A 14392-nucleotide genomic window follows, 5' to 3' on the forward strand; every position below is an offset into this window, starting at 1 on the left:
GGTATGACACGTGGACTTGGACCTATGGTGGAAGCGCGGCTCTAGAGCATATGGTCTGCCAGCTCAATTAATAAGCTCAGATCTAACGCTCCTGGTTTTTTTTGAATTTCCAATTTTCTGATTTAATTTCTTTTATTTCCATTATTTTCAAAAATTCATATCTCTTTCATTTTTAATCCAAAAAATATGGGACCAATTGCATTCTTCTCCAAATAATTTCTAGTTTCTAATTCTGATTTTTAATATATTTTATTTTGTCATTTGATATTTTTTTGTGAATTTTCTCTTTTCTGGTTATTTTTAATTCATTTTAAATAGTTTTTGATATTCAAAAAATACAAAAATATTTTCCTAACCTATTTGAATAATGATGAATCTATGAAAAATATTCTCATCAATTTTTTTAATTGATTTGAGATTTATTTGAGATTTTAGTTCAATTAAGTTATTTTTATTCATTTTTAATTGATTAAAAATAGTTTCTGACTTTTAAAAATGCTGAAATTTTTTGTCAAACTTTGTTTGACCTTGTTGAACTTGGGATAAATCACTTGGACCTTTCAAGGTTGATTTGAAGTGATTTTGAAGTTTGACCTTTCTTTTATTTTTAATTCAAGTTTATTTTAATATTAAAAATGCCAAAATATTTTGCTATTTTTGTTTGACTACCAATCTTCATCTTATTTCTGATTTCTCATTGTTTGACTTTGACTTTCAATGTCATTTGGTCAATACATATGGATTGGTACATTCTTATTCATCTTTTTGCATTTTGATCTTCCATTTCCATTTCCATTATGCTTCTCCTTCTTCTTTTTCTTCTTTTTCTTTTTTGATCAATGAGTTGAAGGTTGATAAGTTAGCATTGATTAAGGAGACTTAACCTTCCTTGATTCAAATCTAATTCATCTTGATCAATTGATCAAGTGAATGGCTTTGCATTAAGGATAGGTTGTTTCCTAAATTATGCAAAAGGCTTAAACCAATACAAGATCAATTCTCTTCTTCTTTTTGGCATGGCAAGTTGTTGGAACTTGGTTCACTAATCAAGACTTCTAACTTGTGTTGTTACCTACATTATTATTGACCGGCCTCAGATAGTTGTGACTTCTACATAAGTCCAATTATGATTGCTTAACATAACGCTAAATTTGCCTTATGGCACACTAACTATTGACCATTAACTACTAACCTTTACTTTATGCACTTTACTTTTATGCAATTTATCATTCTTGTACATATGATTCATTTGCTTTTTCCTTTGCTCATTGGAGCACATGTTTATGTTAATGCCCTTTGCCTTTTGCCCACTTGGGTATATAATTGTGTATATATCTTTTGTGCTTGTGTTTGTCTGTTTGTTGTGAACTCAAAATGTGAAGAATTGGACAAAATGGACTTAGACTTTAGGACTTTACCCAAGCAAAATGGAGTTTGAAGAGCAACTTTGCCTCATGCCTTTAGAGTGCTTAAATGTCAAAGAGAAACTAGGCCTCATGCCTTTAGAATGCTTAAAGCTTAAGGATGAACATTGAAAGGACCATATTCTAAACTCCCTCTTGTCCATTCTTTGATTGTTAATAGAACCTTTTGATGTGTGTGTTTTCTTGTGCTAGGATTTCCCACTTGAGCCTAAGGGAGTAACCATTACCATGAGCTTCTAAGAGAGAGAGATCCAAGATACATTGAGGAGTTTTTTCCAAGAGTTCTTTTGACTGTTGATTGCTTGAGTTTATGCTTGTGATTGCTTATTCCAAAGGATGGGAGCTACTTGGATCATCAATATGATCTCAAGAGAGGAACTCCTTGTGTGGTTTTGTTCTCTTCTCCTTCACCTCTTGTATGCTTAGGATTTTAGCCCTTCTTCTTCTTCTTCTCTCCACTCTAACCCAAGCCAAAACTTTTTGTGCAAACATTTAACACTTGTTTCAACATTAGAAACCTAAGCCTTAAGCTTTTGATTTTCAAACTTTCTTTTCATAATACTTATCTTGAATTGAACCTTTAAATCAACTTTGACCATTTTGTACATGCTTCTAATTGGTAAATATAACCCACTCAAATGTCTTTTTGTGGTTTCAATGGCCACTTTCTAATCAAACTTTTTTCATAACCTTTAGCTATTAGGTTTGAGTTATCATTGTGGTAGATGTAATACTCACCTATATCCTTAGTGATGGACAATGAGTCTTCCATGCTTATTATAGGGTTAACCCCTCACTAGCATGTTGAAGCTATCCTCACATGGTGGATTTGTGGTTAGGTTGAGTTTTCTCCCTTAGATAACAAAAGACCTCAAGGCTTTTGGACCAATCAATTCACCAACTTGTTTTGAGATTTTTACCCCGAACTACGAGGTTTTGATCCTAATCTTTTTTTAAGATGGTACGTAGGCAATGGGTTCATCCATTCAAACACAAAATGTAATTAAACTTGTATATTCTTTTCTCATCTCTTCAATCATGTTTGCACAAACAAATTTTCACAAAAATACCAACCTTATAACAAGTGTGAAAAGGGCTCCCTAGGAGTACCTAGGATGTTTTGGGTGCCTAACACCTTCCCATTGCATAGCCAACCCCCTTACCCAGATCTCTGACATTTTTACTAGTTTTTGATTCGATAAAACTTTTAGGTTTTTGTTCGCTTTCTAACCATTCCTTTGGATAAATAGAAGTGCGGTGGCGACTCGACTTGTATGATTTACCTTGGATTTAGTCAATATCTCTAATGGTAACAAATACCCCGCTACAGCGTGGAAGCATGGTCATTGATACTTCGGCTATGGGTTCAATGACTAATTCATCTGTTTGTTTGAAATGTCCGTTGAATATTTGTGATAAAGATTTTGAAGTTGATTTAACGTGTCTTCCATTGAGTCAACTTGATATTATTTTGGGAATGGACTGGTTAAGGGCCAACCATGTCTATATCAATTATTTTGTGAAAGCTGTTCTTTTTCTTGAGCCAGAGAAGGAAGGTGATTTATTCTTGTATACTCAACAAGTGAATGAATCTGTGCGAGATGGTGCTGAAGTGTTTATGTTGGTGGCAAGTTTGAAGCTTAGTGAAAATGGAACAATGGGTGAATTTCCAGTTGTTCGTGATTTTTCTGAAGTGTTTCCTGATGAGGTTAGCAATTTTCCACCTGAACATGAAGTTGAGTTCACGATTGATTTGATTCCTGGTACTAGTCCGGTATCGATGGCTCCGTATCGGGTGTCACCATAAGAGTTGAAAGAGTTGAAGAGTCAACTAGAGGATTTGCTTGATAAGAGGTTTATTCGTCCGAGTGTGTCACGTGGGGTGCACCTGTCTTGTTAGTTAAGAAGAAAGAAGGTACTATGAGGTTGTGTGTGGATTACCGACAACTGAATAAGGTTACTATCAAGAATAAGTATCCGCTTCCGAGGATTAATGATTTGATGGATTAATTGGTTGGTGCTTGTTTGTTTAGCAAGTTTGATTTTAGGATTGGGTATCATCAGATCCGTGTGAAAGCTGAAGATATTCAGAAGACTGTTTTTAGAACAAGGTATGGGCACTATGAGTATTCGGTGATGCCTTTCGGTGTGACGAATGCACCTGGTGTATTTATGGAGTACATGAATTGGATTCTTCATAAATATCTCGATAAGTTCTTAGTTGTATTTATCGATGATATTCTGATCTATTCAAAGAGTGAAAAGGATCACGCTGAGCATTTGAGGATTGTTTTATCTATATTAAAAGAGAAGCAGTTGTTTGCTAAACTTTCGAAGTACGAGTTTTGGTTGAAGGATGTGAGTTTCCTTGGCCATGTGACATCTAGTGGTGGTATTTCGGTTGATCCTTCTAAGATTGAGGCTATATCTCAATGGGAAGCGCCAACATCTGTGTTTGAGATTCATAGTTTTCTTGGTTTGGCTAGTTATTATCGAAAGTTTATTGAAGGCTTTTTTAAGTTATCTTTGTCATTAACGCAATTGACTAGGAAAGGTCAAGCTTTCATTTGGACTGCACAGTGTGAAGCTAGTTTTCAAGAGCTGGAGAGGAGATTGACTACTGCTCCTGTTTTAATTTTACCGAATCCATCAGAACCATTTGTTGTGTATTGTGATGCTTCTTTGATGGGTTTAGGAGGTGTGTTAATGCAAAATCATCAAGTTGTAGCTTATGCTTCAAGGCAACTCAAAGTGCATGAGAGGAGTTATCCGACTCATGATTTGGATTAGCTGCTGTTGTGTTTGTTTTGAAGATTTGGAGACATTATTTGTTTGGGTCGAGACTCGATGTGTTTAGTGATCACAAGAGTTTGAAGTATTTGTTCGATCAGAAAGAGTTGAATATGAGACAAAGGAGATGGTTCGAATTCTTGAAGGATTATGATTTTGGTTTGAATTACCATCCTGGCAAAGCGAATGTTGTAGCTGACACTTTGAATAGGAAATCTTTGCATATGTCGATGTTGATGGTGCGAGAATTGGATTTACTTGAACAATTTCGAGATATGAGTTTGGTTTGTGAAGAGACTTCTTTTGGAGTGAAGCTTGGTATGTTGAAGCTTACTGGTGGAATTTTGGATGAGATTCGAGAAGGTAAGAAATTTGATTTGGTTTTGGTAGGTCGATTGACGTTGATCAATCAAGGTAAAGGTGGTGATTTTCGGATTGATGAGAATGGTATCATGAGGTGTCATGATAAATTTTGTGTTCCCGATGTTTCAGATTTGAGAAAGAGGATTCTTGATGAAGGACATCGTAGTGGTTTGAGTATTTATCCTGGTGCTACTAAGATGTATCAAGATTTGAGGAAATTGTTTTGGTGGCCTGGTATGAAGAAAGAGATTGCGGAATTTGTGTATTCGTGTTTGATTTGTCAGAAATCGAAGATTGAGCATCTGAAGTCGTCTGGTTTGTTACAACTGTTATCTATTCCTGAATGGAAATGGGATAGTATTTCTATGGATTTTGTTTCTGGTTTACCTAGGAATCTGAGTAATTGTGAAGCTATTTGGGTTATTATGGACATGTTGACGAAACCTGCTCACTTTATTCCGATTAGAACGGATTATCCGATGGAGAGGCTTGTAAAGCTGTATATTGAGAAAATTGTCAGTTTGCATAGTATTCCGTCTAGCATTGTGTTAGATAGGGATGCGAGGTTTACTTCGAGATTTTGGGAAGGTTTGCAACGTGCTTTGGGTACAAAGTTGTGTTTGAGTTCTGCTTATCATCCGCATATAGATGGTCAGACTGAGAGGACGATTCGGTCGCTTGAGGATCTTTTGAGAGCTTGTGTTTTGGAACAGGGAGGTGCTTGGGATGATTATGTGCCTTTGATTAAGTTTACCTACAACAATAGTTTTCATTCGAGTATTGGTATGGCTCCGTTTGAAGCTTTGTATGGTAGAAGGTGTGGGACGCCTTTATGTTGGTACAAATCCGGGGAAGAGTGTTGTGGTTGGACATGAGATAGTTCAACAGACTAATGATAAGATTAAGATGATCAGAGAGAAGATGAAGGTTTCTCAGAGTCGTCAGAAGAGTTACCATGACAAGATAAAGAAAGCGCTTGAGTTTGAGGTAGATGGTCATGTGTTTTTAAGAGTTACTCCGGTAACGGGTGTTGGTAGAGCATTGAAGTCACGTAAGTTGATCCCGCGTTTTATTGGTCCGTATCAGATTTCCGAGAAAGTAGGTGATGTGGCTTATCAGATTACGTTGCCGTCGTCACTTGCTAATCTCCATGATGTGTTTCACGTGTCTCAATTGAGGAGATACATTGCAGATCCTTCACATGTTGTCCAATTAGATGATGTTGAGGTTAGAGATGATATAAACGTGGAGACATTACGTATGCGGATAGAAGATAGAGAGGTGAAACAACTCCGTGGTAAAGAGATCACTTTGGTGAAAGTCGTTTGGGGAGGATCGGCTGGTGGAAATGTGGCGTGGGAGCTTGAGAGTAAGACGATGGATTCATATCCCGAGTTGTTTGCTTGAGGTAATTTTCGAGGATGAAAATATTTCAAGTGGGGGAGAGTTGTAACACCCCGATTTAATTTCCGTATGTCATACGGTGAACTGACTTTATGTGTTTTTGCTTTGGAAAGCAAATGTCGCGGTTAGCAAGAGTCGCCACCGACTTTTCTTTTATCCAATAAGGAAAGGTGGAAAAGAACAGGAAAGACCTTAATTAGATTTTGGGTTCGGGAGGTACATTATACATAGGGAAGGTGTTAGCACCCTTTGTATCCATGGTTATCCATGGGCTCTTAATTGCTTGATCACTTATGTTTTTCTTGTCTGAAAAAGTGTGTGAGAGCTGTTTAGAAAATGTTTTGAAAAGAGAGTTTAACTTTGTAATGATTCTTGTACGAATGTATACAAAGTATTTATCTCGTTTAATTTTGAAAGCTGTTTAGAAAAATATAACTTGACAATGATTCTAGTACGAATGTATGCCAAGTGGTGATTTTCTAATGGAGGTTTTGAAAAGTGTGAGGTGTGAAAAGTAGTTTTAGTTGTGAGCAAGCATTTAGGAGTTATACCTACCCAAGGTCTTTATGGGCATTTCCTATCCTTATGAGGGTAAAACTGTCCTTACTATTGAGAAGTAGGTAGTTTTATCCTTTGGATGTAAAGGGACATCGTAGGGTCATCGATTGGTCATTGAAGGCAACATTTGTAAGGATACCTTAACATTCGAAGGGACGATCATCATTTAACCGTAGGCTATACCGAAGGGTCATCGAGGGACAAAATCATATATTCGAAGGCAACATCCGAGGGACTATGATTTATTTTATAGGGACATGATGATTTAACTGAAGGGCCTTTGCTAAGTGTATCCCCACATTCGCGGGACATGACCGTAATACCGTAATATCGTAGGGTAACAAAGAGAGGTCCAAGATCGCATATTTAAAGGCAAAGTTTTACAATTAATTAGATAGCCGTAATCGATTAAGTAATTAGGTCCACATTAAAATCGATGAAATCAATACATTAAAATCAGCTAGGCAATTTAGGAGGAATCTCCACATTAAAATGAAGTAATTCAGAATCCATCTCCATAAGGGTATCCCACACATAAAGTGGAATACCTAGCCGGCTGTTTCCTCGGGAATATGTAAGCCTTTACACAATTCAGCACACGGGTTAGAACATCGAGATAAAGTACAATTGAAAATTGCACTACAAAATAAACACAACAGTCATAAAGTCAGGCCAAATAATGCAGAATTATAATAAATCTTGATTAGATAAACACAAGGCAGAACAGAAAAGAAACAAAACAGCCACTGTCCCGTTCGCTCCTGCTTCGCCTAGCGAAGGCTTAGCGAGTGCTCGCTACAGGCTCGCTTAGCGATGTGCTAGCGAGCGGCTACGGGTTTTGAGTTTGATAGCAGCATGATCTCCGGAACCCTGAACTTTATGGCATTTAATTACAGGAATAGCATGGACAAACATTCAGGATATTCAGGCATACTTAAATTCACATGTGAAATCAAATTACATATCCGAAAATTTAATCATGATGCCTTATGTATGTAGAGATTACCGATTAAAAGCATAAAATAGTAGTGATGCGCAAACCTGTTTGCAACTGAGCTGCGATGTTGAAGGGACTGACCACTCTTGGTATCGGATGGAGTTGGGCGGAGGTAACTTCAGTGCGGATGAGCGGCCTTCAGGGTTTCTTTACTCGGAATTCTCTGAGTTAGTCTCCAGGGTTTCTATGCCAGGGTTTCTGTCCGTCTTCGTCTGTCCATTTTCGTGACTGAAGTGTCGGTATTTATAGTGATTGTGGTGACCTAATGGGCTCAGAATGAAGTCCGAAAATTCTGATATATCGCAAGCTTCGCTAGGCGAGCGTGTGGCGAAGGGTTCGCTAGGCGAAGGAGTTGCTCGCCTAGCGAGCAGGCCAGTTTGGGCCATTTTCTGGATTGGGCCACTCGTGAGCTGGGCCTTTGTTCTTTTAAGGTCAATCCCTTGAGAAATGTTTTGCAAGATTAATGGGCAAATTTTGGGGTATGACAGCTGCCCCTGTTCAATATTCTTGAACCGAGAGAGTTAGGATGGCAAGTATGCCATTCGTGGTCTGGAGGTGGAAGATTATTGAACACTAGAATGCCCCAAAAATTTGCACTTGTCAATTAGTCTTGATGGAGATGGGCTTAAAGATGCCATCCAGGAAGTTTGATGACGAGAGCTTCAGAGTGCGTTGTACATTAGACGAAGTCATACCGGGTCATACGCTAAACCGTATAGTGAGTCATCCATTAGGCTGTCGACTTCGCTGGGGAGTCAGAGTGTGTTATACGTTGCTGGGGATAAGAGATCAGAATGGATCATACACTAGACCGTATCTGAATAGCAGAGTGAATTGTTCATTAGGCGGATGACTGACGAAGGTAGAATCAGAATGGATCATACGCTAGATCGTATCTGAGTTGAAGATCCAAATGGGTCGTACGTTAGACCGTATTGGAGTTGCAGAATGAGCCGTACGTTAGGCTGTATCTGACGAAGGTAGAATCAGAATGGATCATACGCTAGATCGTATCTGAGTTGAAGATCCAAATGGGTTGTACGTTAGACCGTATTGGAGTTGCTGAAAGTCAGAATGGATCGTACGTTAGATCGCATCTGAGTTGAAGATCCAAATGGGTCGTACGTTAGACCGTATTGGAGTTGCAGAATGAGCCGTACGTTAGGCTGTATCTGAAGAAGAAAGTAGTCGTACGCTAGAATACACCTCGGAATGTACCGTACGCTAGGCAGTATCTGAGGATTTGAAGATCCAAATGAGTCGTACGTTAGACCGTATTGGAGTTGCTGAAAGTCAGAATGGATCGTACGTTAGATCGTATCTGAGTTGTAGAATGAGCCGTACGTTAGGCTGTATCTGAAGAAGAAAGTAGTCGTACGCTAGACTAGACCTCGGAATGTACCGTACGCTAGGCAGTATCTGAGGATTTGAAGGTCAGAATGGATCGTACGTTAGATCGCATCTGAGTTGAAGGAGTCATATATCGAGCTGAATCAGAATGAACCGTACGTTAGGCTGTATCTGATAATATTTGCTGTATTTGCAATGAATATCTGGGGTGGGCTTAAGGATGCCATTGTTAGGAGGATGTCAGAATGAATGTTGACATGGAGTATATCTGAAAGATGTAGTTGAATCTCGAATGTAACCGATTAAGGGTGTCCGTCTGAATGAACCTTTGTTTTGACTGTATCAGGAGGATAATTAACCTGAAAAATAAAGTTAGCTTCATGCTATGTCATGATGCATGAGATGTTTTATGCTTCTGAAAATAAATGCGAACAATGTATGCATGTATATGCTGTGAAATGATGTAATGAATGAATTATGCGTCTGAAATAGTTTTTTTTTTTGGCGACCCCCCTGGGGAAAATAAATCCCCCTCTTCTGGTTGGAGATACTTGTATTGATGACCCCTTCTCATCTAGGGATACTTGATTTCTGTCTGATGGTAGAAATATTTAACAGAAGCCTGGTCGGGGGTGGAAGAGATGACCAATTTGTCTAGTAATGCCAATTGCTTTTGGGGAATAACTGGCTTTGCTGGGGAATAGAATTAGCAACGGATTCACTGGAAAGCCTGGTTAGACCTTATCTTCGACCCTAAAGTCTTTCAGTAACTGTTATTGCTATTTCATGCATGTTTTTTCGGTAAACATCAATCATATTCAAATGCATATATTAATTCAAACTAAATCAATGGACATTTACGCAAACAAAACAGAGGAAGTAAAACAAAAGCATTTCTTTGGAAGTAAAATTGTATCGATTTTGAAAGAGGGCCTATAAACAGGCAATTCGTGTACAGGGAGACAGAAATCCTATTAAGAGGAAATTGTCAAGGAAACAAAGAGAAAGCTATGCAGAAAATGTCCCATCGATCTTAATTCCACTACTGTCCTTATGTCTTCAAGCCTCTCATCTCCTGCTGTCGGATAAAAGCGATTGGCTTGTTCAGTCCCTTTGATTTGGGTGAAGCTGACCGAGAACGGGACATAGTCATACGCTTTAATCCCTAATTTTTGCCTGGACCGCCTTTTCAGGTTTTCAGTCCACCAGGATACCCTTTTTTGTCCAAGCCGCCTTTTCAGGTTTTCGACTTGCCGGGTGTACATGCGTAGTATTTTTTTAACTATGTCCGTGTTCACGGGATGCGGGGATTCTTCGTCATCCATTGTAGCAAGTATCATGGCTCCACCAGAGAATAACTTCTTAACTACAAATGGCCCTTCGTATGTGGGAGTCCATTTGCCTCTAGAATCACCTTGTGGTAGAATGATACGCTTTATTACCAAGTCGCCACTTCGGAATTATGGTGTTTTATTTTGAACTGCGTGCAGAGTTCAGTAATCATCTTGTTGTTCAAATTAGCACCATTATCAGTGATAGCTCTTTCAGGAGACAGCAGGTTTCTCAAATGTGTATTTGATAAGATCCATCTTAGAAATCAATAAAGCGGTATGATTCAACATATACTGTCTTAGTCGGCGAGCAGCCCAAGCCAAAGCACATCAAGCTTTCTCGAGCTGTGAGTATCTTGTTTCACAGCCGGTACCTTTTGCTAAGGTAGTATATTGCATGCTCTTTTCAACCAGACTCGTTATGTTGCCCCAACACACACCCCGTTGAATTTTCTAACACGGTCAAGTACATGATTAGAGGTCCTCCTTCAATTGGTGGCATCAGGATTGGAGGTTCTTGGAGATACTTCTTGATTTTGTTTCAGTAATTTGGAGACGGATTTGCAAGTAGCGGTCAAATGGGAGCTAAATCGGGCGACGCGGTCCAGATTTATGATTTCGATCGATGCTCCATGCGGCTGAATAGTCTTTTCTTCTTGCAGTAGTCTGGCGAGCTCTCCAGGTACTTCACAATCTTCCTCACTTCCATCCTCGGCTTGGTAGATCGGATTTTCAAAGTCATAATGAACAGTAGTAGAACTATTATCAACAGGATCCAGAGTGGGTATGGATCTGCAATTCGTTACGTGAGTGTGTGTAAGAAAACATAGCTTTTTTGGAAGATGACAGGAAAGATAAAGAGCGCAATATTTGAATGCAAAAAGTCCATTGATTTATTGAATATGAATATGCTTATGAAAATGACAAAACCCTTGAAAAATTAGCTATTCTGCCCCGGGCATAGACACAATGCTTTAAAATGCTAAAATAGCAATAACAATTACTCCTGACTAAAGGAAATCGGGATAGTGTCTTCAGCTTTCCGATTATTGAGTCTGTCACCAATTGTTGGGAAAACCCAGCTATCCAGGTCGCAATCGCTATCAGCATCTTCTACAGCATTAACAGTCTCGTCATGATTAGGCAGAGGAGCAGGGATGACATTAGGAGTCTCCGGAGGATCAGAGGTAGTCGCCTGTATCTTTCCACTTCGAATGCCGCTTTCAACATGCTCACCTGTTAATATAAGTTCAGTGAAACCCGATGAGGAATTTCTCAATAGATGGCTGTAGAATGGGCCAGTCAGTGTGCTCATGAACATGTCCACTAATTCTCGATCAGTCATGGGGGGTTTGACTCTGCCAGCCAAATCTCTTCATTTTTGAGCATATTCTTTGAAGCTTTCTTTGGATCCCATAGTCATATTCTGCAACTGTATCCGAGTAGGCGCTAATTCAGAATTATACTGGTAATGCTTGTAGAAAGCTGTCGCTAAATCAGTCCAGGTGCGGATGTCAGAGCTCTCGAGCTGATAGTACCATTCTAACTGTGTGCCAGACAGACTCTCTTGGAAGAAATGGATCCATAGTTTCCTATCAGTGGTATACGGCTGAATCTTTCTCACATAAGCTCTCAGATGCATCTGAGGACAAGATGCCCCATCATACTTAGTGAAAGTGGGGATCTTGAATTTGCGAGGAATGACCACATCAGAGACTAAACCCAAGCTTTCGAAATCCAGACCGGGCGCCTTCTGGCCTTCCATAGCTAGCATACGTTCTTCTAGCAATTTGTACTTATCCCCTTTTGGAGAGTACAACTCATTCTCGTAATCTTCATCGTCGTCCTCAGGGTTGAAGAGATCAACATTCTCCTCTTCTGACTGAAATGCTGGTATTCTGATCTTGATTCCTGCGGCCTGTCCTTTAAGCCTTCTTCCCGGGTTGATGTAACTTACAGGTTTCTTGTCTTTCTTCTGCTCGAGCAAGAGAGCCTTCAGTTCCTCCTGCCCCTTGGATAAGTTCAAGATCATCTCCTGGAGTTGAGCATTCTGAGCCTGGAGATCCTTGACAATCTGTTTGAGGGCCATTTTTCTGTTTGGAGGAAAACCGTGAGAACACTGATCCCTTAGAATACCTGTTATGCAATGTTATGCTATGCAATGTATGAAATGTTTTCAATGTTTAAAGTCATTGAAATGGTTAGTACAATGCCACGATGTCATGATGTTATGATGTTATGATGTTATGATGTTATGTAAATAACAAGCACAAGCAAGTCATACAACCATCATTCCTGAGTTTTTAAGGCTTGCATGAGTTCCATAGGTAAGTACCCTCCCCACTGAAGTTTGGTTGGTTCAACCTGTCCTAGAATAGTAACCGGGTTCTAAAAGGATCTCCAATCATTGACCTTCCTTTAAGTCCACTTCAGTGCAACACCAAGTGGTTGACCGAAGCTTCCCTAAAGTCCAATCTCAAAGAGTGTAGTATCGAGTCTCAATCAACCCCAATCGGAACCGAAGTCGGTTATCTCACTACTTTCTAATGGCTAGGATGAGTCAATTAGGGTTCTAAAGGTCTGGTTAATGCTTTGATGACACCACGCGGAAGCCAAAATTTTCCTCAAGTAAACATGAGGAACATCAGGACATCCAAAGTGTCACATTAACCGTAGCCATCATTTTAACCATTCCAGTATACGCCGGATAGTCGCAATGATCTATTGCTACTTACCTAAGGTACACTAGATCCGGGTGTAGGATCTTTCACTCAAGCATAAAATACCCAAGCGATCCCTTAAAAGTAAATCAGACAATTTAAATAAGTGATCTTGTTTTTAAGGTAACCTCTCTTTTTAAGGGTCCCCAGCAGAGTCGCCAGTTCTGTCATACGGTGAACTGACTTTATGTGTTTTTGCTTTGGAAAGCAAATGTCGCGGTTAGCAAGAGTCGCCACCGACTTTTCTTTTATCCAATAAGGAAAGGTAGAAAAGAACAGGAAAGACCTTAATTAGATTTTGGGTTCGGGAGGTACATTATACATAGGGAAGGTGTTAACACCCTTTGTATCCATGGTTATCCATGGGCTCTTAATTGCTTGATCACTTATGTTTTTCTTGTCTGAAAAAGTGTGTGAGAGCTGTTTAGAAAATGTTTTGAAAAGAGAGTTTAACTTTGTAATGATTCTTGTACGAATGTATACAAAGTATTTATCTCGTTTAATTTTGAAAGCTGTTTAGAAAAATATAACTTGACAATGATTCTAGTACGAATGTATGCCAAGTGGTGATTTTCTAATGGAGGTTTTGAAAAGTGTGAGGTGTGAAAAGTAGTTTTAGTTGTGAGCAAGCATTTAGGAGTTATACCTACCCAAGGTCTTTATGGGCATTTCCTATCCTTATGAGGGTAAAACTGTCCTTACTATTGAGAAGTAGGTAGTTTTATCCTTTGGATGTAAAGGGACATCGTAGGGTCATCGATTGGTCATTGAAGGCAACATTTGTAAGGATACCTTAGCATTCGAAGGGACGATCATCATTTAACCGTAGGCTATACCGAAGGGTCATCGAGGGACAAAATCATATATTCGAAGGCAACATCCGAGGGACTATGATTTATTTTATAGGGACATGATGATTTAACTGAAGGGCCTTTGCTAAGTGTATCCCCACATTCGCGGGACATGACCGTAATACCGTAATATCGTAGGGTAACAAAGAGAGGTCCAAGATCGCATATTTAAAGGCAAAGTTTTACAATTAAATAGCCGTAATCGATTAAGTAATTAGGTCCACATTAAAATCGATGAAATCAATACATTAAAATCAGCTAGGCAATTTAGGAGGAATCTCCACATTAAAATTAAGTAATTCAGAATCCATCTCCATAAGGGTATCCCACACATAAAGTGGAATACCTAGCCGGCTATTTCCTCGGGAATATGTAAGCCTTTACACAATTCAGCACACGGGTTAGAACATCGAGATAAAGTACAATTGAAAATTGCACTACAAAATAAACACAACAGTCATAAAGTCAGGCCAAATAATGCAGAATTATAATAAATCTTGATTAGATAAACACAAGGCAGAACAGAAAAGAAACAAAACAGCCACTGTCCCGTTTGTAACACCCCGATAATAATATGATAATTATTTAAATTAAGTTAATTATA

At 39.0% G+C, this 14392-nt stretch overlaps 1 protein-coding gene across 1 annotated transcript; it reads left to right on the forward strand.

Moving 5' to 3' along the window:
- Nucleotides 1-2730: 2730 nt before the first annotated feature.
- LOC127101790 (uncharacterized) lies at nt 2731-3231 on the forward strand. Its single transcript, XM_051039232.1, has one exon. The coding sequence runs from the start codon at nt 2731-2733 to the stop codon at nt 3229-3231; it is 501 nt and encodes a 166-aa protein (XP_050895189.1).
- The last annotated feature ends 11161 nt before the right edge of the window (nt 3232-14392 follow it).

Source organism: Lathyrus oleraceus, chromosome 7, assembly GCF_024323335.1.
Source record: "Lathyrus oleraceus cultivar Zhongwan6 chromosome 7, CAAS_Psat_ZW6_1.0, whole genome shotgun sequence".
Lineage (NCBI taxonomy): Eukaryota > Viridiplantae > Streptophyta > Magnoliopsida > Fabales > Fabaceae > Lathyrus > Lathyrus oleraceus.

What these genes read in the sequence shown, in the direction of transcription:
- LOC127101790 (XM_051039232.1), top strand. Translation starts at nt 2,731, where the DNA reads ATGGTAACAAATACCCCGCTACAGCGTGGAAGCATGGTCATTGATACT.